At 50.2% G+C, this 21,807-nt stretch overlaps 11 protein-coding genes across 11 annotated transcripts; 7 read left to right on the top strand and 4 right to left on the bottom strand.

The window, feature by feature from the left end:
* Nucleotides 1-2,993: 2,993 nt before the first annotated feature.
* On the bottom strand, nucleotides 2,994-4,030 carry HO133_001828 (uncharacterized protein; the record flags this gene model as incomplete). The annotated part of the gene is made up of 2 exons (XM_037292756.1): nucleotides 2,994-3,825; nucleotides 3,906-4,030. The coding sequence occupies 2 exons, from the start codon at nucleotides 4,028-4,030 to the stop codon at nucleotides 2,994-2,996; spliced, it is 957 nt and encodes a 318-aa protein (XP_037151295.1).
* Nucleotides 4,031-4,392: 362 nt separating this feature from the next.
* Nucleotides 4,393-6,620, bottom strand: HO133_001827 (uncharacterized protein; the record flags this gene model as incomplete). Its single annotated transcript, XM_037292755.1, has 5 exons — nucleotides 4,393-4,865; nucleotides 4,916-5,187; nucleotides 5,241-5,831; nucleotides 5,881-6,517; nucleotides 6,584-6,620. The coding sequence occupies 5 exons, from the start codon at nucleotides 6,618-6,620 to the stop codon at nucleotides 4,393-4,395; spliced, it is 2,010 nt and encodes a 669-aa protein (XP_037151294.1).
* An 82-nt stretch (nucleotides 6,621-6,702) lies between these two features.
* HO133_001826 (uncharacterized protein) lies at nucleotides 6,703-8,449 on the top strand (the record flags this gene model as incomplete). Its single annotated transcript, XM_037292754.1, has 5 exons — nucleotides 6,703-6,767; nucleotides 6,838-6,869; nucleotides 6,933-6,997; nucleotides 7,347-8,104; nucleotides 8,173-8,449. The coding sequence occupies 5 exons, from the start codon at nucleotides 6,703-6,705 to the stop codon at nucleotides 8,447-8,449; spliced, it is 1,197 nt and encodes a 398-aa protein (XP_037151293.1).
* Nucleotides 8,450-8,888: 439 nt separating this feature from the next.
* HO133_001825 (uncharacterized protein) lies at nucleotides 8,889-11,042 on the top strand (the record flags this gene model as incomplete). The annotated part of the gene is made up of 4 exons (XM_037292753.1): nucleotides 8,889-8,953; nucleotides 9,628-9,772; nucleotides 10,046-10,128; nucleotides 10,175-11,042. The coding sequence occupies 4 exons, from the start codon at nucleotides 8,889-8,891 to the stop codon at nucleotides 11,040-11,042; spliced, it is 1,161 nt and encodes a 386-aa protein (XP_037151292.1).
* Nucleotides 11,043-11,951: 909 nt separating this feature from the next.
* Nucleotides 11,952-13,005, top strand: HO133_001824 (uncharacterized protein; the record flags this gene model as incomplete). The annotated part of the gene is made up of 2 exons (XM_037292752.1): nucleotides 11,952-12,040; nucleotides 12,090-13,005. The coding sequence occupies 2 exons, from the start codon at nucleotides 11,952-11,954 to the stop codon at nucleotides 13,003-13,005; spliced, it is 1,005 nt and encodes a 334-aa protein (XP_037151291.1).
* Nucleotides 13,006-13,390: 385 nt separating this feature from the next.
* HO133_001823 (uncharacterized protein) lies at nucleotides 13,391-14,359 on the top strand (the record flags this gene model as incomplete). The annotated part of the gene is made up of 1 exon (XM_037292751.1): nucleotides 13,391-14,359. The coding sequence occupies one exon, from the start codon at nucleotides 13,391-13,393 to the stop codon at nucleotides 14,357-14,359; it is 969 nt and encodes a 322-aa protein (XP_037151290.1).
* Nucleotides 14,360-14,556: 197 nt separating this feature from the next.
* Nucleotides 14,557-14,956, bottom strand: HO133_001822 (uncharacterized protein; the record flags this gene model as incomplete). Its single annotated transcript, XM_037292750.1, has 3 exons — nucleotides 14,557-14,623; nucleotides 14,681-14,897; nucleotides 14,953-14,956. 3 exons carry the CDS (start codon nucleotides 14,954-14,956, stop codon nucleotides 14,557-14,559), a joined length of 288 nt encoding a protein of 95 aa, XP_037151289.1.
* A 775-nt stretch (nucleotides 14,957-15,731) lies between these two features.
* Nucleotides 15,732-17,282, top strand: HO133_001821 (uncharacterized protein; the record flags this gene model as incomplete). The annotated part of the gene is made up of 4 exons (XM_037292749.1): nucleotides 15,732-15,855; nucleotides 15,906-15,993; nucleotides 16,039-16,486; nucleotides 16,554-17,282. 4 exons carry the CDS (start codon nucleotides 15,732-15,734, stop codon nucleotides 17,280-17,282), a joined length of 1,389 nt encoding a protein of 462 aa, XP_037151288.1.
* Nucleotides 17,283-17,849: 567 nt separating this feature from the next.
* HO133_001820 (uncharacterized protein) lies at nucleotides 17,850-19,526 on the bottom strand (the record flags this gene model as incomplete). Its single annotated transcript, XM_037292748.1, has 1 exon — nucleotides 17,850-19,526. One exon carries the CDS (start codon nucleotides 19,524-19,526, stop codon nucleotides 17,850-17,852), a length of 1,677 nt encoding a protein of 558 aa, XP_037151287.1.
* Nucleotides 19,527-19,698: 172 nt separating this feature from the next.
* HO133_001819 (uncharacterized protein) lies at nucleotides 19,699-20,637 on the top strand (the record flags this gene model as incomplete). The annotated part of the gene is made up of 1 exon (XM_037292747.1): nucleotides 19,699-20,637. One exon carries the CDS (start codon nucleotides 19,699-19,701, stop codon nucleotides 20,635-20,637), a length of 939 nt encoding a protein of 312 aa, XP_037151286.1.
* Nucleotides 20,638-21,045: 408 nt separating this feature from the next.
* HO133_001818 (uncharacterized protein) lies at nucleotides 21,046-21,721 on the top strand (the record flags this gene model as incomplete). The annotated part of the gene is made up of 2 exons (XM_037292746.1): nucleotides 21,046-21,658; nucleotides 21,705-21,721. 2 exons carry the CDS (start codon nucleotides 21,046-21,048, stop codon nucleotides 21,719-21,721), a joined length of 630 nt encoding a protein of 209 aa, XP_037151285.1.
* Between the last annotated feature and the right edge of the window lie 86 nt (nucleotides 21,722-21,807).

Below are 21,807 nucleotides of genomic sequence, written 5' to 3'. Positions count from 1 at the left end.
TCTATTCCATGTAAGATGCGGCCCCTCGGTTGTGGAAATTATGTTTCCATGTCAAGAGCAGATATGCTGCTGTTCTGACGAGGATTTTCCTCCATCTGCACGCCAAGACGGTCTGTGTTCAACACGCCCCATTCCGTCCCACCAGATCCCAAGTTGTCTTGCGCCGCCCGTATCTCCTTCGATATCTACTCCTTTGCCTCTTCCCTGAAGTAGAGCATTCTGAAGAAATTAAGAACACTCCTGCTTCCGCGTCACGGTCCACCCTGTTGAGTCCCTGCGGTCGAGCATCGTCCCAGCCAGGGACACTGCGCGGTTTCCGGATCTTTGAAGTGGTAGAAGCGTGCATCCGAGACGAACGATCGCTGCGGCCTTCAGAGTAATTTCTGCGAAGCAAAATACTCCTCAGCTTCCTGGTCGTACCTGCGAGAAGTGGCGAAGTGGAGCCGTTCCAAGTCGATCTGGATGCATTGCAAGCCTGTCAGCTTGCCGGAAAAATGTCCTACAATGCTTCACGGGTCGAAGGACCGTCACCATTGGTCCCCGCTACGGATACGAAGACGGAAACGTGACACCCGGCTTCGCTGTTTGTGACACCTTTGACCGAAAACGATCCAGTCGTCGAAAGAGAAGATGTGGGCGGCGTAGCAGAAGCGCCTTGCCCCGTCGTAGATCCGGCGGCACAGTGCGCAAGGAGGCGGGAATTCCAGCGTGTGCCTCGAAGAGATGCGCCCGGAGACGGCACGGAAGGACTTGGGCGAGATGGACGAAGGGGAACATGATCTGGGCGCTGGAGGTGGGCAGGGTCAAAGATGGGCCTACTGTTTGCTCTGGTCCCAGGCGACCACCAGAATGTAGAAGTACGGGTCAGCGCCGTGCTGGGTATGAGCGAGACTGGTGATAGGCTTGGTCACGGATAGTAATAAGTCGTCTCTCAAGTTGCGGTAAAAGGCCATGTATTAAGAGGATGCAGTCGTTGAGCAGGCTGTGAATGAAGGGGAGGAAGACCGTGCCAGTGATCAGCCTGCTCTGACCTACGATGATGCTTGTTGAACCGGCGAGGAGGTTGTAAACGATGATGGATCTGGTTGGCTATATGAATGGCAGTCGCAGACATATCTGTGTAGTCCGCTCCTTAGACTTGAGCAAATAAGCACGGGAACTTGATATGTCTTGATGAACAAAGCGATAGTACAAGCCAGCCGCAACTCCTCCTTCTCAGCTAACGGATCTGTGCTATAAGCCCTAGCAACTGTGGGATTTAATGTCAGACCATCTACATAACCATCGTTCGAACAGCACTTTTCCCAGCCAAGCACAAGTCAAGCACAAGCCTCCTGACCTCTCCCGGGGGTCAAGCACCCTTTTCAGTCACAGGTTCTTGCTCTTCTTGACGAAGCAAGCATCTTCTGATATGCCCCGCCCACTTCTGCTTTTGCGCCATCGTCCATCGGTACTCCCTCCCATCCTCGGCTGTCAAGTTCATCATACCTGAGTGCAAAATGTGATAATCAGAGATCGTCACCGTCACGGTCCTCAATCTTAAGTCTCTCAGTCTTCGTAGCCTCCCCAAGAATGAGCTTTCTGCCGGCTCTTGGAATTGCCACTCCTTGAGATATTCGATTGCAAAAGGCAATTGTTCTATATCAATATAGACTTGTTGCAGACATTTGAGATTCTTAGCAATTGCATCAAACGCCACGTTCCAACCTTTTTCCGCTGCCTTTCTGGAAATAGAAAGATCCAAATGCAAACGGCGAATAGCAAGCCTTTTCATGAATGATACTCGTGCGTCCATGCCGCAAAGGCAGAAAAATTGAAAGTCCCAGGGACATGTGAATGACCAGGTGTTGGCTGAGAAGGTAATTGAACGCGCCTCTCGGTAAGTCTGCCGGCAGCAGCGTAGGAGAGCAAGGCTAAGCACAGCATAAGGTTCAGCTGGGGGGTCAGAATGACCTGGACATCGAAAGCAGTCGTGCTGGAACATGCTGACATCGTAACAGGCGTGGTGTCTATCTCTAATATCTTCCGAGAACCACAGTCCCTTTGACGCGGCGAATGTTTCATAGGCTTCCTTCTCGGAAATCTTCGCTTGGCAAAGACGGTGAAAGAATTTATTCTCCTTTCGTTTTCTTTGCACGTGAATGAGCTGACCCCCCAAGACCAGTTCGTAAACTCGGTTTTTAAGTTCTTGCGGTAAACGAAGAAGGCAGGAACTAGCGTTCTTTGCAGTGCTGATGATAGAGGATGTCAGCCTAAGATCACAACTCATACATCTAGTCCAGAGTCCTGACTGACATTTCTTGAGTGAGCGGATTTATTTCAGCAGCGTCCACCGGGAGTTTCCACTCAAGAGACGTGTCCGAGTCGTCCGGCTCCATCCTAACCACTACGGCGTAAGTCTTGGAAGCTAGAGCTCATCGAAGACGTGCAGCGTCGAGGGCGGCAATGTAGACAGGTACGATCGTGGTGGGGCAACGATCCTGATCGGTCGTGTGGATGACCACGGCGTTGTCTATGAAGGGGTCAAGCCGATGAGGGAAGTCGTAGGTGAAGAGAAGTTCTCGCAGAGAACTTCGCTGACGATAGTAGTAAAGTCGACGAGTGTAGCAGGACGTTGCGGCGAGGAAGGTGCAGCCTGTTATCTAGATTGATCTTGTCTGTAGAAGATGGAAGACGGAAACCGAGAGGCGGATATTAGGTAATTTATTTTCGCGCGAGGTGGCTCTAGTACGATACTTCAACAATTGGACTTTACGGCTAGTCAAGAGCTTGAAAGCTCTTAGATTCTTGAACCAAGTCTGATAGTTGCGAACGAAATCTTCCGTTTCTATAGAATGCCTCATACTTCTTCTTAGTGACCTTCTTCTTAGTGACCTTCTTCTCTGTACCATGCTCTCTCCATAGTAACACAGCAGCAATCAAGATCAACGATCTTGAACCTATTTGATTCAACAACTCATTCAACTGGGTCCCTCGCTGTCACTCCCTCCCTTTCAACCGAAGAACTGCGTGTCTTGAATTGCCAGTTTCACCTCCTCGACCCACATTTTCTTCTCCTCCACAGTCCAGCGACACGAGATCCAAGCAGTGGAAGCCCCCGCGAGATTTGCATCTGACATTCTTGAAAGGTGACGGTCGCTCACAACGATCATCGTGGACTTAGCCGGCGTCTTCCCAAGAATCGCAAGGCAGTCCAACACCGGCCTCATTGCTGCTTCCTTCTGCTCAGCGTCGGCGCAAATAGACCAGTTGGGTCGCTGATCCACATTGATATAGACTTTCTCGAGTAGCGTCATGTGCTGCGTGACGGCGTTGAACGCTTGACCCCATCCGTGAAGATCGTGATTGATGTGAGCTATGTCGACGTGCAGGCTGCGAAACGCTGTATTGACGTTCACGCCGCATTGAACGAGCAGGTGTATAAAGGTTCGAAGATTGCGGGGCGTGTGGAAAGAGAACGTGTTGGTGGAGTAGGGCATGAACCGCGCTTCGTTGTAGATTTGGCGGCAGGCATGAAGCAGGTTGACGTCCATCCTGAGGGGAGTGTAAGCGCTGCCCTTGCGCTTGGAAGGACCGCAACCCGAGTGGCGCAGTTCGATGCCCTTGACGTATAAGCTGCTGCCATCTTCGGCATCGAAGCGATGCTGAGCGTCCTCCTCGGAAGTTTGCGAGCAGCAGATCTGATGGGTGAAGCGCCGCTCCTTGATATCTCCTTTGGTTGAGTGGACGACGTCGCGTTTGAATTTTATTAGGTCTCGCTTGATGTGCAGCAAGTTGCCGCCAAGAACGAGCCCATAGATGCGGTTTTTCATTTCCTGCGGAAGCCTGAGAAGTGGCGTCAGTGAATTGGCGGTGGTACTACTCTCGTCAGCGTGGTCTCCACAAGGTTCAGACCCAGTAAATACATGGCAGCGGTTGTCTCCAGATTGGGCCCTGCGTTCTTGATCTTTCTATGACTGCGTAGCTTCATCTTGCCTCTCGACTGGTTCCTGGATCTTGAGCGCGTTGAGGATTTCTTCTTCTTTGACATTGATGCAACCTTTGTCAAGCGACCTGCCGAACGTGTCGGCACCACTGCGACTGGTAGCGTGATTGGTTCGATGTGATGGGTCGGTGGGGCGATTATTGATTTATTGAAGTGTTATTGGGCCAAGGAAGTCGAAGTGGTCCTAACCTACTTTTTCGAAAAAAAGCCTCCAAGCCACAAAGCTGTTTCAAGAAGACCTTGCCTGCTGATGGCTTGTCCGAAGAAAAGCTGCGCGTTGAGTACAATGAAGCCGGCTGGGTATTTAGCATTAGATTCCAGGGCAGTCACGAAGGAGGTATCGGGTGAGAATAAAGCAGAACTTCACCAGGTTCACACGTATTCTACTGGATCTCCAGCCCCCAACATTAAACCTTACGCTTTACCAGCCCTTTGAAGAAGTCAAAGCTATTGCTGTCACTCTGCAACGTCCATATCTTCCCGGTAGCTCGATCCTCCCAGCCTAATTCTTCCGCAAGTAGCAACCCCCAGTCCCTCGTTATGCCCTTGATCCGAGCTCTGACACCTCCTTCGGCCTCAAGCGTCACGATCTGATCTGTGTGCAGCCAATGCTTGTAGTACATTTGCTCAAAAGACTTGTCGAAGCCGGTTTGAACAAATTTGCTGTACAGCCCCGAGAAGGTGGTGAGGATACGGGCAAGGAGCTTCTCGAGCGTGAAGGGCGAGGGAGGCTTGAGAGCGTTGAGTGAGGTGGTGGGGGCGGCGTTAGTGGTGTTGAGGCCGATACCTATGACTGAGAGAAACTCGGAGGAATCGTAGTGAGAATTGACCAAGATCCCGCCTATCTTGACAAGATTATTGGATAAGGGGTCAATGGCATCTAGTTCTATTAGTATGAGATGCTGGCCAGAGATGAAGACAAACACTCACAGATGTCATTAGGCCATTTCAATTTGACCTGCATGTCCTTGTAGCCAACATCATACGCCTTGATGCCCTCCACTATGGCCAATGCCGCAAGATATTGCAGAAAGACGACTGGGGCGTGGGAAGTCAAAGAGACTGGATGGCGAACGACGGTGGAGAACATGAGTGACCCAGCAGGCGAGACCCATACGTTGGAGCCACGACCTCGTCCAGCCACTTGGACGGTAGCGGTCGCAGTAAAGCCAGCTGGAAGTCGTCGAAGTATCTCAGTGTTTCTGTTTTTTTTTAGCTCCGAATTACGTTCATTGCAGCAGAGAGATTGTTGTACTTCTCAAGCATGGTGTTGGTGCTTGTGACCACTTCCCCATATAATATACTGTTCCCAAACCTATCCTTGGCTTCTTGGGTCTTGCTTTCATAGTGTTTCAAGTTTGCGTAGAAGGCATCGTGATTGAAGTATGGGGTCTCCTTGCTTGGTGGAGGCTCCTTTTCGTGCACGACTAGACGCTTGACGACGGTGTTATAGTCGATAATTCTATCCTCGTCATCATCACCATCGTCAGTCTTCTCACTCTTTTCACCAGTCAGAGCCTTGGCTAGGGAGCCGAGTGACCATGCAGAGGGCTTCTCCAAATGGAAGGTGTCATTCTCATCTTTGATGTACTCTTCGTCATCTACGATAGACACAATCTCTTGCAAACCAGCCATTATGTCTGAAGTCCCATTTGGAAGCACTGAAGACAAATGGAGTCGGGAAAGGGAAGGTACCGAGGTGGTCTCCTGGCTGACTTTCAGACCAAGCTTCAGCAAACAAGCTTTCAAGAAATCCGTCCTTTGTTTGTCATCTTCAGCCAACTCCTCCACGATCTTAGCGTAGCCACCTATGTCCGAATCGCGATCCAGGTTGACGGCAGCAAATCTTGTAAGAAGTAAGCATAAGGAATGTGCTTGCCACTTCCGTAGCTTACTCTGGATGAGGAGATGTAAGTACGGCAGCTCCATCGCCGACCTTACAGTACACTACAGCCGCAGTACCTTCGCCCGGATCAACCTTCAGTTCCTGGGTGTAGCTCGCTAGGACCTCGACGCCTTTTTCTAGGAATTTTGGAGCATCAACGAAGACACCACCTCCGTTGTAGTATGATCTGAAAACATCTGGCAAAGACCCTTTAGTCAGTCCAGTCTTCGATGCTTTGAGCTCAACGGCTCTAGCGCCCTCTTCGCTGTGGTAGACAAAGCCAGGAAATGCAAGTCCTCTACAGGTTCCTGGATAGAATGCAAGTTCACGGTCCCCCACGACTTCGAGTTTTTGGTTGCCTTCTTCGAATTCGCATCTTTTGCTCCCGTAGTAGGCACCAGCGCAAAACCCCATGTACGAGCCGCCTCTCTCGACGTACTGGCTAATCCTACGGTTGCCCTCTCCATTTAGAGTGCGACAGTAGCCTAGGTCTGCACCTCCAGGAAAGACAAGCAGAGCACATGAAGCTGTCCAGGGCTCCTTGATAATAGCATTTCCATCAACAGATATGACAGCATAGTTGGGTGAGAGAAGGCGCCGAAGACTGTAGACGCAATGTCGGACAGCTTCTAGAGTGCATCCATTACCTGAACGGACCTGTAAGCTTAATAACATGAGAACGATGGACGATGTTTAGCGGTTCAGCATCTTACCTGAATAGACAAGTACGTTCATCCGTTTGGTTGCCATATTTCGGATATCACTGAGCCAAGGTTTTCTCCCGATCGTGAAAGTCAAATCTTCAACCGCAGCACTGTACTTTGAAGATCCGATGTCAAGCTCCGAAAAGACCAAAGAGACGCAGGGATTAGAAGAAGATGACGAGCCAGATGAGTGGTAAATATTGAGAATCCAGAGATCCAAAGCTCCAAAGCTCCAAAGATCCAACACTGATTGTGGCGGTCAGGGACACGAGAATATTCAGCACAGGTTGCTCAGGTACAGCAGATGCAATCTGACTCTCCCTCGATGCCCGTTATCCTTGCGGCTGACTCGTTGAAGCTGAACAAGCGAAGATGAATGACTGCTACTTCGATAAAAAGGACTGGAGGACCTGCAGGAAGGAGGTAAGTTTCTGCTGCTCGAGTAGCCTTTCATCAAAGGATTCCAATCATCTAGCCAACGAAACCATTTAGGAGAAGCTTGCTGATCCGGTCTGTATACATATAGATGGAAATCTTCAGAGAATGCTGGAAGAGGCAGGGGAACGATCAGAGGACAGAGACGAAGGACGCTCAAGACTGACTTCGCAATTGCCGGCTTCGATATGATTAGATCGGCGGTATCTGGCGGAAACCACAGCCGCTGTACTTATAATAACAAAATCATTTCTTCCCAATCAATAGACCAGAACACTCGTTGGAGTATGGTGTCTGCCGGCGTTCAAGAGCGCATCATGTGATCAGATTTCTGTAGATTTCGCCACCCGTCCCAAAAACGCCTGGCGTGCGCCAAGACAGGGTTCAAGCTCGACTATCTCCAACCTCAAAATCCTGCCTCCGTCTCCAAACAGCCAATTCCATGGCTACCCTTACCCTCCAGAGGGCTTCCTGGTGTCTACAAATTTCAAGGACGTCGCGTACTTTTGCTGTTAGCTTCACGACAGCACTGCCGCGCAAAGGCAAACCTCGTCATCTCCCGCAAGACTTCTCCAGCCCCTTACGCGAAACCTCAAATCCTCTCCACTCTAGTAGAGAAGACGCTGCACGACGATCTACAAGACAGGCTGAAACTAAACGAGCTTTTACCTCAACGAGGGTCTACCGGGCCCAACAAGAAGCAGCTTCGCCAGCCTCAAGACCGACCTCTCTCGATGCCCAACAACCTCAGCCTCCAGAATCAATTTTGCCCGACACACGCGATCTGACTTCCGGCCTCAATGACCAAAACGTTTTTCTAGACGAAGGCGCTCGCCAAGTCGATTGGACGCGCTCGTTCCACGGTCTCTCCAGTGAAGCTTTCTCGCCTGAAGCCGCAAAGGCGCTGCTTGCGCCTATAGAGCCAGATGAGATCGAGGTCAAGCCGGATGGCATCATATACCTTCCAGAGATCAAATATAGAAGGATTTTGAATCAGGCTTTTGGGCCAGGAGGATGGGGCTTGGCGCCGAGAGGAGAGACCATCGTGACAGCGAAGGCTGTGACAAGGGAGTACGCTCTCGTTGCACTAGGAAGGTACAGTTCAAATGTCACACTCTTTTCCGATACTTGGCTTGATACTCTACTGATCATCTTCTCTACAGGCTCGTATCCGTCGCTCGCGGGGAGCAAGATTACTTCTCGCCGGAAGGCATTCCCACCGCAGTCGAAGGATGCAAGTCTACAGCTCTTAGACGCTGCTGCAAGGATCTCGGTGTGGCGAGCGAGCTATGGGATCCAAGATTCATTCGGAAGTTTATGGCGCAGCATGCGAAGGAAGTCTTTGTCGAGCACCAGGTCACAAAGAAGCGAAAGAAGATGTACTTGAGGAAGGATGATTCGATCAAATATCCTTTCAAAGAAATGAAGTATGGGTCTTGATAGTTGGGGAATCACCGTGGTGTATTCCAGAGGAGACAAAAGGTGGAAGGAGGGTTTGCCATTAGCATTGCACGGAGCAAGGAAACTCCAGGGGTCAGAGGTATACATGGGTCATTTACCCTATACATCTGGACAATCAGCACGTTCAACAGGCATACTTCGTTGGGTCAAGCCATCTACATGCTATTATTGCCATTCCCACCAACTGTCTGCTGATTATTTATATGCCGAAGCTCGCTATGTTCGATATCTCCATAAAGGATTTTTCGACACAGGTAAGCGCGAATCCCTTGCCTCAATGTTTCCCCTGGATCATATCTTTGGACAGTCCTTGGGGCACCTGAATACGGAGCACTCCTATGACCAGTGTAACCCCAGATCCCATATTCAACTTTCCCAGTGGTTGTACACGCGTTCATACAGCTGTTGGTGCATCATCATGAAGATTCGCAATGGAAAATTGTCAAAAGAGATTGAGTCTTTGAACTTGGCAACTCAAGAAATGTAAATGCTATCAAAAGGTGTCACTACCGCAACACGACTTAATACCAAGACAGCACTGAACATAATGCATCATCGCCGCTCATCCAGTCGTCTTCGGCAGTCAGAAACATGAGTTTTGGTTATATTATTGGTGGTCATTTCATTCACATCTACCGAGGCAAGCGTTCCAATGATACCATTCTATGCTCCGCACGAATATCTGAGACACAAAGCCCAGGAACACTTCTATGCAACACATCCGGAATCATTTGAGGAGCCCGATAAGACCCATGGTTTTCGTAGTAGATCGAGCCAAGATGGTAGTCGACATCACGAGTGCCAGGAGAGTTTTAGCCTTCCTATTCTACAAACTTGCCGCCAAATCTATCATGAAGTCAAGGACGTTCTCTATTTCTCGAATACATTTTTCTTCCGGAATCCACCTGCTCTTCCGCTTTTCGCGAGCTCGCTTCTCAAGTCCTCGGCCAACCCACGCTTTGCAACTCGCAGCCTTCATCTCAGCATCCAGCTCCGTCACGGCAGCGACCACGACGAATGGAACATAGCCATCAGACACATTCCAATCTACCTACGAACTGTCCAGAGCCTATGCATCAACCTGAACCTGGACATCGCTGACCCGGCCTACTTAGTTATTCAATATAGCGCGATTATGAGCTCAACATTCCATTTAGTCGGGAACCATACCAGCTACGCTTTTTGCCGTTGAAAACATTGGTGGTGATTGTGGCGGATGAGGACTGGGCAGTCACCCGACGCCGGGAAGAACGGTTCAGCACTCTTGAAGACGAATCTCCAGAAACAGGAACATACGAGAAGGTACACCATCTGTGCAGGGAGTAGGTCAGATAAAACTACACTTCCAGCAACATCTTTGTGTCTAGAATACTTCCATCCATATACTCGAAATATTTTGACATAACACTGACCTAACACTTCTTCTCGGGTATTTAGCGTCTGTAGCAACTCGCGCTTTCCTTTTCCTTCCTTACTTCTCGCCAATTCCGTCAACATCCAACCTCTCTGAAAACATCGTCTTCAGACCTCTTCTCTTCATTCATAAGCCCACAAGTATACTAACATCTCCCTCAGAACATGAAGCTGCGTAGTGGAGCCCAAGTTGTGCAAGTTGTCAACGGCGGCATCGCGCAGAATACCAAGGTATCTCAAGCGATGTAAGCTCACTTCTCACGCGTTCACGCAACTTGCTAACCTTTACAGCGCTGAGCACAACGCGTCCTCCCCTCTCCTGATGCTACCACAAGAGATCAAAAACCGCATTTACTACTTCGTCTGTGGAGGGCAAATGGTGCACATACTCCAAAATGACAATGACTACAACCACGCTCATGGCGATTGGTCCGTGAACCTCACCCACGCCATATGTATCGAGCCTACCTCCGAAGAGCAGATCCAGAAGGACTTTGACTCCGCAGATTCGGATGTAGCCTGGAACATTGCTTCAGTTGAAGATCGACATAGGGACTGTTACAAACCTCCACCAGAGCAGGAGAAAGGTCCCAAGCGCAACCAGCTCAGCTTGACTCTACTTCGCTCCTGCCGTCAAATTTACATGGAGGCCAGTAGGATCCACTATAGGAACAACACATTCGCTATCAACTGCCACGATATTCTTGAGCGCTTCGTGAGAGGCCGCTTCCAGAATAAGCAGAACCTCGCTATCCGAAGTCTTCACCTTGACGTCAGTGTCACCCATGTTAGCAGCGTAGATGCCTGGTCCGAAAAAATCAACAAGGCGGTACTTAAGCGTCTCAAATCTGTCCGGCATCTCTACCTCAGCTTGACACAGGTTTATTGTACATGCTCTGTCGATGTCTGCGCCTATGAGGGATCTGAGATGACGGAACGTCAGGGCAAGATGTTCAAGAAACTCAGCAAGCTGCCACTGAAGGAAGCGACTCTGGTCATCGATGATGGAATGTTCTTGAAGCCGCTGAACCCTCACTATGCGAACTTTTATGATCAGATGGAGCAGCAGTACCGCTGGACTTTGAGGCAAAAGCAGGAATTCTCGAAGGAAGTTAGGGACGCCTTGCTTGCGCGAGGAGATGTGAAGAAGAAAAATTAATGGGAAAACCAGCAGGACTGTGATGTTGAGATTCAAGATACCACACATGTGTATTTTATGGCGGTCAAGTGAAGGTTCGAAGCAACTACATCCAATTGAACTCACATACACCGAGTTGCTACACGGCTAAGATCTCTTGCTCAAGCTTACAGTAGACTATTCCAGTAATGTAGTGACTCAGTCCCCTCGTCAAGTTCCAAGCTCTGCGTATGTGAGATCAAGCAATGAAGAGTATAGGAGCTAAGAAGACGCCTTTTCGCTGGTGATTTTCTCCAGGCCTGACTGCTGAAGCAACCATTTACTTCATCCGCCTCCAGTAAATTTCGCCTACTACAACTACCGTGTGAAACCTAGTCTCAGAATCTTACGATCCAATTCATGTAGGCGTATACCTCACTAAGACTGCCACACTCTGGTATCGATGAGGTATATATCCCCTATCTGGGCCTGACCCTAGCATGACCACCCAAATAGTACGACTGAACGAGTACCCTTTCAAACCTCGTAGGAGTTACTAAAGCCACTGATTGTAAGCCATGCACGCAAACTGCAGAACGATCGTTTAGGTCAGGTTTTAAGTATGAGAGGTGTGCACCCTGGAATATGGGAGGTTCGCAGTACTATTCCCTAGAATTGCATACAGAGCCTGAGTCAACAGTAGTCCAAATACAGCTTCCTTTATCGATAATGCAAGAAAATATACGAGTAGATCGACTTCAAGTGTTGTCTACTATTCCGTTCTACTGCCAAGAAACTAGTCGTAGCAGTCAATATTTGGACTGTCGCGACACTGCTTCCTACCTATATACACTACAATTCAATGTGACCACAGTCACAAACTTCGACAATATGCGGTGCCTATACACAAAGGGCACTAGTCCATACACACTGCAACTCAATGTGACCAACATGACAAGGGCGGACAGTATGATGAAGTTGGGGAGCCGTACCCACGACGATGTGCAGCTAGCTTTGAATCCGAACGCTACCACGGCCATGTCAGACTTCCAAACTATCAAGACAGTCATGCGTGCTAACTTCAGATAGCGCTCAACATAACTCTTCGACCTCTCTGCTCAAACTACCGCCAGAGATCAAGAACAAAATTTACGAGCTCCTTTGTGGTGGCCAGCTCCTTCATCTCGACCAATGCTGGATTGGCGACACGCTCCAATTCACACATGAAATTTGTCAAGCAGGGTTATCAGAACAAGCTGCCGATGATCTGTTCAATGCCGACACCACAGCTCAGTGGTTTGTGGGCGCTGTTGAAACTCGCCACAGTGGATGCTTTACCAACTCAGAGCATATTGAAAAGATTAGTACAAGCTTTCTCGCAACGTGCCGTCAAGTTTATAACGAAGCACGGCACATTCCGTACTCTACAAACACGTTCGGTTTCAGCAAAACAAGCATTCTTGACCGGTTCAGCAACCATCTGAAAAACTTAGGATCTGGACAGCATTTGGAGATTCGCCGTGTATATCTTGATATCACAGCCCGCGCCTTCAACGAAGAGCGACTTTGGCAGGTGGCAATCACACAGTATCTAATTCCACGCCTCCCAGCTGTGCAGCGAATCTCTATCAACTTGAATCAGTGGTATCACGCGGGGGTTATCGGATGTCGGACACCAGCAGAGTTCGAGGCTCGTCACCGTTCGGGAAATTATCTCATGTCTGCTCTTCTAGAACTTCGGAAGCTACCGCTGAGCCGGGCAACTTTTGTGATCAGTGACGCGGAGATCCTTTGGGACCGGCGTGCGAAAATGAGCGCTGACCTGATACCCCAGTATCGCTGGACACTTGCAGAGAAAAAGGTCTGGGCGCGCTATATTAAGGATATTATCCTTCAAAAGGACAATCAGCACGCTACACCCTCAACCACGGCGGTCGAAAAGGACACGGTAGCTGGAAAGATGGTGCTTGGGTTAGAGTCTTCCGGCAAAGAGCAAGCCGATTGAAAGCTGGGATTCCGGAGGAAGAGGGTGCGACAGCTGTGACATGGGGGAAGGTGGCAGTTCTAGTTTGCTCAATGTGTACGACATGCGAGGGATTACACTGAGGGAATATGAACTGCTTTAGAGAGAGCACACAAATACAAAAGACTCACTTGTAAAAGACCCTCTAATTCTCTGAAGGAAGTAATCGCACTAAGGACTGCCCACAACATTATCCAGGCTCACTTTGTTAACACCAAATGACGTACCGCACTTCATTCAAACGCCCAATCAGTCGACACAACAACACTTGGCGGGCTGTGAACCGCAACCACTTAAACATCTCGCGTCTTCCTTTCCTACACCTCTGGTCGGCAAAGGTCTGAGTCCTGTGCACTGATTACCCAAGATGAAACTACGCAACGGCACTCACGTCGACCGTGTCGTCGATATCAATCCGATAGCCAAGTCAGCTATGTCAGTTATGGTTACATACTTGATGTACGGATCTGAAGCTGACCTTTCTAGTGCCCAGCACAACGCCTCATCGCCCCTCTTGAGGCTCCCGCTAGAGGTCAAAAACCTCATCTACAGATCCACGTTCGGCGACAATCTTGTTCACATCATCCAGAACTCCGATAAGGGAACGGCTACGTTCAAGAACACCATCTGTCGCGCCTCGATCTCGGAGGAAGAGGCCCAGGAGAACTTCGACGGTGAAAGTACCCACCAGTGGTACGCCCCAGCAAACGAGGGCCGCCATGACTGCTGTCGCTTTCAGAAGGGCGCGACCTTCCTTGATAGGGAAGAGGGACCAAAGGTTTTGAGCCTAAGTCTATTGCGATGCTGCCGCCAGATATACAATGAAGCTCATCATATCCCACATGCGACAAATACTTTCTCGTGTAACGACCCAGAGACGCTTCAAAAATTTGTTGTATCGCTGGCACAAGGCAGCAATGACAACCATCTGGCGGTCCGCAGCCTATTCCTTGAGATGGTTTATGAGACTACCTTTGAGAATTCGTGGGGAAGGGCAGTCTCGACTGGCGCAAAGCTGCTCAAGGGGCTTCAAAACATCAGCATTGACGTTGATTGGTGCGCCTGGCATTTCTGCCTAGGGCCCCGAAATCAGGCAGAATTGAGAAAAGAAGGAACAAGCTGGTCAAACAATGTCATCTCTCATGTCCTCGCGCTCAAGAAGCTGCCGCTGAAGACCGCGACGATGGTGATCAGTGACCAGGGAACCGAGGAACAGCACATTGGTACCACCTCACCGTACTGGAAAAATCACGAGGCAGAATACCGCTGGACTTTGGACGAGAAAAAGGAGTGGGCACGTTACGCCAGGGAAGCCCTTCTTGAACCAAAAATTTGAGACTTCATGCCCCACCAGCGGCTGAAGTTTCGAATGAGCGATAGCAACCGGGCCCATAACTGCCATTCAACCAAGAAAGGCACCGTGGGTCTTAGGCGCCTTTATGGAAGCTAGAAGGGGAAGGCACGTTTGCTACTACTGTACTCCGACACATCTCCAAGAATAGCTGGAATAAACAATCAAGACCGTTGTCTCAATCATCCTTTTCGGGGGGACAATTCTTCTACAATGTTGTTCTCATCCTTCCATGCCAGTGCCACATATCTACCCATTCACCAGCTCATTAGCATTCTTCCTCCGAACGCCGAAAGCATCACTCACTTCGTATGGCTTCCCTTCGCAACCAACTCATCTCTGCCGTTCAAGAACCTTATACTCGTGTACGCCAACGTCTTCCCAAATTTATCGCATGTGACTTCTGCACGTAGAGTATCCCCAACCTTGCCGCCAGAGTTTATGTACGTGACATTGAGGTCGGTGGAAACGCCAGTGGAGAAGAGCCCTTTGGAGGCAACGGCTAATGAGCCTCCAAGGTCGACTAGCACATGAAGCTGTTAGTGGAAGCCATGGGGAAGAAATTGGAGAGGGAGTACCCATGCTTGCAATTGCACCGCCATGGAGGATGCCGAGACGGTTCTGACGGGAGCTAGTGTTAGTGGGGGAGGTTTGGAAGAGTGAGGAAGGCAAGTGCTGGGAACAATCGTACAGTGTGCTCCTTCTGGATTTCGAGCTCGAAGTTAACGGTTCCTGGTCGGGCAGCTGTGACTCGGAGCTGGCAGGTAGTCAGACAGAATTCTACGCAGAACCATGAAGACAAGGAAGATAGTGCTCGACGGAGACCGCAGCAGAGAGGCAGATATGCCATTATTTTCGTTTTATGCCGATGGGAACAGAATTATCATAAAGCCGAGCAGGAAATTGGCACAACCTAGAACAACATACTCCGTCAAGCAGCCTTCCATAAGGGTCCTATCAGCATGAACCCCCGGGAGCTCTCCCAAGGCGGCGTTACCTGGGTTCTAAACCAGAGTTTTGCCTAAAGGCTTCCCACACCTTGCTCGTGTCAGCTCATTGCCCACGGTTAGAAGACCGCAGCAGGCTATTGCATACCGATCTTACGAATTTAAGAGCTGCCATCCCTCATAAATCGCACAGCTCAGTCCACGCTAATTCAAAGGGTAGAGATTGTAGTCAATCGTGGTGCGGAGTTTGGTCCGAGCGCAGGGTAGCAACGGGGAAAACCTTTGCGATTTGTGGTGACTCAAGCGCCCTTGCGAATCTTTCTCCGTTCTCACAATCCAAGGCTTCCGCCATGATAGACAGGTAACATCTGACGACATCGAAGAGACGACTCAAGTCTGCTATTGACACTATGTCGGCGTCCTCTCTTCGATCATTTGAGTACCTGGAGGGTCTTCCAGGTACTACATTTAACCGCCTATACAAGCAGCCCTCCACTGCGCTCGCCATCTTCAGGCGCATGCTGCCACATTTGGGTATGCTCTAAATTACATGAAGGCTTACTGGTTGGTGCTGATAAGCTTAGCCAAGAGCTTTGTAATGGCCCTGCTGTACATTAGCCACCCTATGCCAGTCACAGATCTGGAAGCATGGGTGCGCCCAGATGGGAGACGGTACGCAAGAATACTATTCTTTGCGACGAATCTGACTTCTTGAAGAGAACGAGATAACGCGGTCAATCTTCTTGAAAGACTCCACATTCTAGCAGCTGCAACGAACCCAGGGAAGCCGCGAGCATACGCTCTGACGAACCCGTTTGCGGCGTCTCTACGGCTTGCGTTGACAGGAGGTGGAAATCATCATTCATTTGGGGTACCATATAGCACGTCAGAGGAAGATACTATGTCGATAACAGACCTCGATGAGTTTGCTAGAAGACAGTGGGAAGGCGTTCTGGGATACATGGTCGGCAGCACGGGCATGAATATCGCAAGTGAAGGGGTCACGCTCAGTCAAGGAGTCAAGATACTATTGGCATCTGGCAGACTGGTTGAAGCCAGGGGCAAGACGGTGGATATTACAAAAGATGGCTTTGCCTTCATACTCCAAGAAGTCAATGCTCAGGTCTGGACGATGCTTATACTCTATTTGCAAAATGCGGAAAGCGTAGGTCCTGCTACATCCTCTGGACTCTTTTTCTCCACAAGCAATTGCGTTGACGTTTGCCCACTAGCTCAACATGGATGAAGTCGACGTCCTCGCTTTCCTTTTCATGCTCGGCTCCCTCGAACTTGGCCTTCCCTACAGTAAAGCCAATCTCACGCAGACTCAAGCCAATATGCTGGAGGATCTTGGTGATTTCGGCATCGTCTACCAAGCCTCTCCTGACTCCAGCTACTTCTACCCAACTCGTTTGGCCACTACCCTCACCTCCGACGCCGGTGGCTTACGGTCTTCTTCCTTCGCCTCCCCCGCAGACAACAATCGGGGCTTCATCGTAATCGAAACCAACTACCGTGTTTACGCCTACACCTCTTCCAATCTCCAAATCGCCATCCTCCAGCTTTTCGCCCGCCTCATAACTCGCTATCCCAACATGGTCGCTGGGAAAGTAACCCGCGAATCCATCCGCCGAGCTGTCAGCATGGGCATCACAAGCGACCAAATAATTAGCTACCTTACTACTCATGCGCATCCTCAGATGGCAAAGAATCAGCCCGTCCTCCCGCCTACGGTGGTCGATCAAATACGTCTATGGCAATTGGAAGGGGATAGAATGAAAGCGACGGTTGGGTTTCTGTTCAAAGACTTCAATAGCCAGGCGGAGTTCCAAGCACCTTGTCGGTATGCGGAGGAGATCGGTGTCTTGGTGTGGAAGCATGAGGGGCAGAGGAAGTTCTTCGTCACGAGGCATGAGCAGGTGGCTGCTTATTTGAGAAACAAGTCCGGGAAAGGAGGATGAGAGGGAAGAATCCATGCTGCAACGAAGAGAATTGTCATAGCATTTGGCGGGCAAAGATATGCCGTTGAAGGTTCGTAAGTGGGAAGGATCTACAAGTCTTCAGGCAAATCGGGCCGGACAGTGAGACAACTGCCTCGATGCAGGTCCATGGCGTAAGGCTACATGGACCGGGTCAAATATCGTGGCTGTCCACTGGAAGATCGACGCCGGAGATGCTGGCAAGAATGATGACTGCAGGGCTAGCAAAGCAGGAAGCCGCCGGCAGGAGCAGATCACAGGTATGCATGACAGCATATGAAGTGGTCGTCTCTCCGGGTTGAATGTATGACTTAAGAATGCACCAGTAAGTATGGAAGAAAGCTATCTCGTTGTGCGTTGCGGTTCGCGCCTTTCTCATTATGCATTGCGGTGACCTGCATGCTTCGTATCATGTATCATGCGTTGAAACCCCCTCGCTTACTATGCGCGAACATCGGCACGACACCGTCGAGTCGTAAGATGCGCTGAAACCTGTACTACCGCGAGGCTTATAACACTAATCCGTTTCCTTGTTACCATGCATGATCGTCACTTCTCCCCCTTTTTCTTCTTCCCCATCAACCCCTCCAACCACCCCTGCTTTTCCTTCACAGTTTTGCCTTGCGAACCCGCTGTTATCTTCTTCTCCCTCGCTTCCATGATCCCCTTGAATTCGTCCAAGCTGGCGCGCGCCTCCTCGGTCGTGCAGAGAGAGCGCAGGTGGATGTAGACGCGGCGGTTGCGGCGATCCGTGTCATGCATGGGGTGGTTTGCGTTGGAGCTGGAGGCTGAGGTAAGCCCAGTTTGAGAGGATTCGTTCATAGAGGAGAATTCGGTTTTAGAGGATTGGGGTCTGGAGGGCGAAGAGGGCGGGGAGGGAAGGGCACTGGTGCGGAAACGGTCTGAGAGGGCCGTGTAGCGGCCTAGCCACCACATGGGGGCCTGGGCTTCATGGATCTGGCGGTGGTGGTGCATTAGCTGGGAGGAACTAGGGGGAAGGGGTTTCAGAGGGGTCACAACGAGGAGAGGATGCAAGGGGATAAGAATGAGTGGAGTGGGGAAGATCCTTACCAAACGCGGGTTCGAAGATTCAGGAGATCCTGTACGTTCTGAATACTCCAGTGTACCTTGATCGCTGCGAGCCTTCATTTCATCGATATCGCGCTCCCCCTTGCTGCTATCCACCTCGCCGTCGACGTAGAGGTTGCTGAGATCTTCGCTGAGATTGTGGTTCTTGTTGTTGGACTTCAAGATGCCTCTCTTGGCGTCTTTGGCTTGAGGACCTCGGCGAATTTGATACATGTGGTCAGCCGATGCCTTGGGCTTACCGTTATCGCTCTCTTTGGTCATAACTATCTCATCAGCATGCTGATTAGTGACCTGAAAATTCGCTCCATCGCTGTAATCAGTTGAGTTAGTCTCTGATTCGGAAGCTGGCCCTGGCCCGTCTGTCATGCTGGGAGCAGATACGAGACTGTCGTTACGGGCGGGGAACGCGTCGGCTGGGACTTGACGTGCCTGTGTTGGGGTCTTGCTCGGAGTGCTGGAGCCTGTGATGGTACGTAGAGAAGAATTCCTCTGGCATTGCACTGCAATACTGCTACCCCCCGCCATGCTGCTAGGTGCTGCGGTATTACTGCGTCCCATTGTGCTGCTACGACGAGCGCTGCTGGTTGTCGGACGCATGAAGCCAGGCGTGTGAGGTGAGCTCTGTTGGCTTTGGCCGAGGTTACCGATCGTGTTGCTGCGAGGCAGCGGCGGATGAACTGGCTGCATTAGGCCTCGTTGCTCGATTTTGACGCTTGATTCGCGGTTATTTCTAGGTGTCAAGGCGCACTGTTGCTGATGCTGGTGACTGAAGAATGGAGTCTGAGCTAAACGTTCAGAGATCTTGCGAGAGCGTTTGGTGAGGGGTGGCTGTGGGCTTTCCTCGCTCGTAGATGTGGTGGACTTGGAAGCAAAGGTGTTAAGGGTGCTGAAGAATGAGGTGCTACGGTCGATGCCCGCTGGAGTTGGTATGCGAGAATGGTGGTTGATGGCAATTGAAGAAGTAGAGCTTGGGATGCCTGTATTTGTACGCCGTCTATTGAAGGTATTTGAGGTGAGTTTGGTGAGGGCTTCTGAGAAGGAGGATTTCCGCTGGCTTGTCTGTGGACGGTTTGGTATATGCTGTTCATTATGATGATCATTGACAGTGTAAGCCACGCCCTCTGGTTGACTAGCCATGCTGGAAAGCAATGTGGAGCAAGCTGGGCTGGTGAGAAAGATCGTAAGTCTGTGTGAAGGAGTGTGATATCAGCACTATGGGCGGTAAGCTCGCTTCGCTGCGGCGGCTAAGTGCTATAATTTTGTATGTGTTTACGGAGTTTCCGTTGAAGCACAATCACACTACTGAACGATGTCTCCCTTCAAGGCGCCTACTTGGAATGAGGCGGTCAAGCAGAGACTCAAGGAAAAGAAGGATGAGGAGGAATTGGCAGCAAAAATGAAGGAGCACGATTACTCGGAATGCTACTGTCATGCTCTGAAGAAACCTCCTTGGGGCGGTTACTCCATTGAGGAACAGATTTTATATGAGATCAAGCAGCGCAGAAGAAGGGGCGGCCAAGGGAAGCGTCAAGCTACTGGAACTTCTTCTTACAAGTATCTCAAGAAAGATCAAGCGGCCATTCTTGAAGAAGCAGCGGGCAAAGGAACCCTCCAGACTACGAAGTCAGTTCAAATGTTTCTGCTTCCAAACTCAGGACTAATATCTAGAAGCTCCGAGCAGGAGCTTTTCAGTGAGCTAATTGCCGCTCAGCTAGGACATGTCAGCATATCTAAAGTGGATAAAGCTCATACACCGTCAGTCGTTGCTATAACACATCACTCAGTACTAACGTCTTCCAGATCAACGCGCCTAGAAGATCTTCCCAACGAGGTTCTCTGCAAGATCATCAGCAATCTCGACCCCCCAGAGCTCGGCACCCTCTCGGAAGCTTCCAGATGCCTCACCATCGTGATCGGCCCCGTACCATGTGGCGATGCTTTCGTGTGGGCAAGACACCGCTGTCTCATCCACGGACACACGAGACATGCTTCCCTCTGTGGAGATTGCATTGCTGCTCTCATCGCAAGAAACAAGTATGATGTCCCCATGATTCTATGTAAAATCAAAGGCTTACTGCCCGTAGTCGCAGCATTTGCAAGCAGAGTCATGCGTCTTGGGTCAGTGCTTGGCACTCTTCGTAGGGAAATGGGCCAACGTTTGCTGAGATTTGATCAGGGCAATACCCGCCAGGTACGGGTTACGGTGGATGTGAGAGCTAGATATGGAGAGGTTGTGGTGCCTTACTAGGATATTGTCGTCGAGCTCGCATCGTGGTAAAGAATACAACAAATACCGAATCAATGCTCCTAGCCCACTCTCTTTGAGTTGACTTGGGTACGATGCCAGGATTGCAGCCCTTGATATAGCACCATCTCCAGAAGTTGAACATCGCTCCTCGACAAGCTTTCGCTGTCATCCTCCTTTGAATCTATCTTCTGTAACATCAACTCCCTGAAGCTACCACCTGCTCGTCTACGACATAACCCCTTGACCTTAGATCGAATCTAGGATAAGCCCATTCAATTCTTGACCGGGAATCTTATATACTTTTTATCCATCTAACGTCTTCCTCCCTTGTGTTCTCGACCCCACACTTCCTATTTAATCTTCATCGGCATTCACCGCTTTGGCTAACCAGCTATAGAGAGCTCCAAGATGGCTTCTTTGGAAATCCTCCCGCCTGAGATGTTTCAAGAGATCGGGAGCTATCTCTATTTCTTCGATGAGAAGTCGCTCGCTGTGACTTCGAAGCAGTGTCATGCTCTACTCGGCCTGGTCAGATGCCCAGACCGTCTTTCTTGGATTGTCTACGTCTGTCGCTCCTCACAAACGCAACCCTACTTCCAAAAGTTCCCACTCAATCCCTTCACCGTGCAGGCTGAGCTTAAAGCTCTCGACAAGCGGCTCCTCCAGTCCTACGGATACCGCAACTGGCATTATTGGAAATACGAATCGGACCAATTCCCGGAGTCAACTCATTCGAGTCTCGACGTCGACGAGTACCACTACGAACCGCTCCTCGATGACTACTTCCGTTTGGAAAACCACTATCCGAAATGGATGCTCCTTCACTTCTACCTCATCAACATCCGCAATCATGCGCTGCGACTCGACTATGATCTTGACGTGCCCTACTATCGCGATGGAAGTGTCAGCGCTATTGATTGGTTCTGTGCTTGGGCGGACATTGCCGACGGTTGTGAGCACAGGATCAAGAAGTTGAATTGCTCTCAAGGGGTGGGCGTCAAAAAGAACAGGAGATTGGTCGGTACTTGCGCCCAATAACTGGCTATCCGAGACGGACAATTTTGCAGGTGGAAGAATGAGTTGAAGAAGTGAAGGCAAAGTCGAAGGCGTCTGGAGGAGCAAACGAGGCGCTTATTTGTACAGGAGACCAGCCGCAGTATGTTCAAGTAT

Source organism: Letharia lupina (genome assembly GCF_014066315.1).
Source record: "Letharia lupina isolate WasteWater1 chromosome Unknown contig_13, whole genome shotgun sequence".
In the NCBI taxonomy this organism is placed as follows: domain Eukaryota; kingdom Fungi; phylum Ascomycota; class Lecanoromycetes; order Lecanorales; family Parmeliaceae; genus Letharia; species Letharia lupina.
This window is presented reverse-complemented; position numbering and strand designations above follow the sequence as displayed.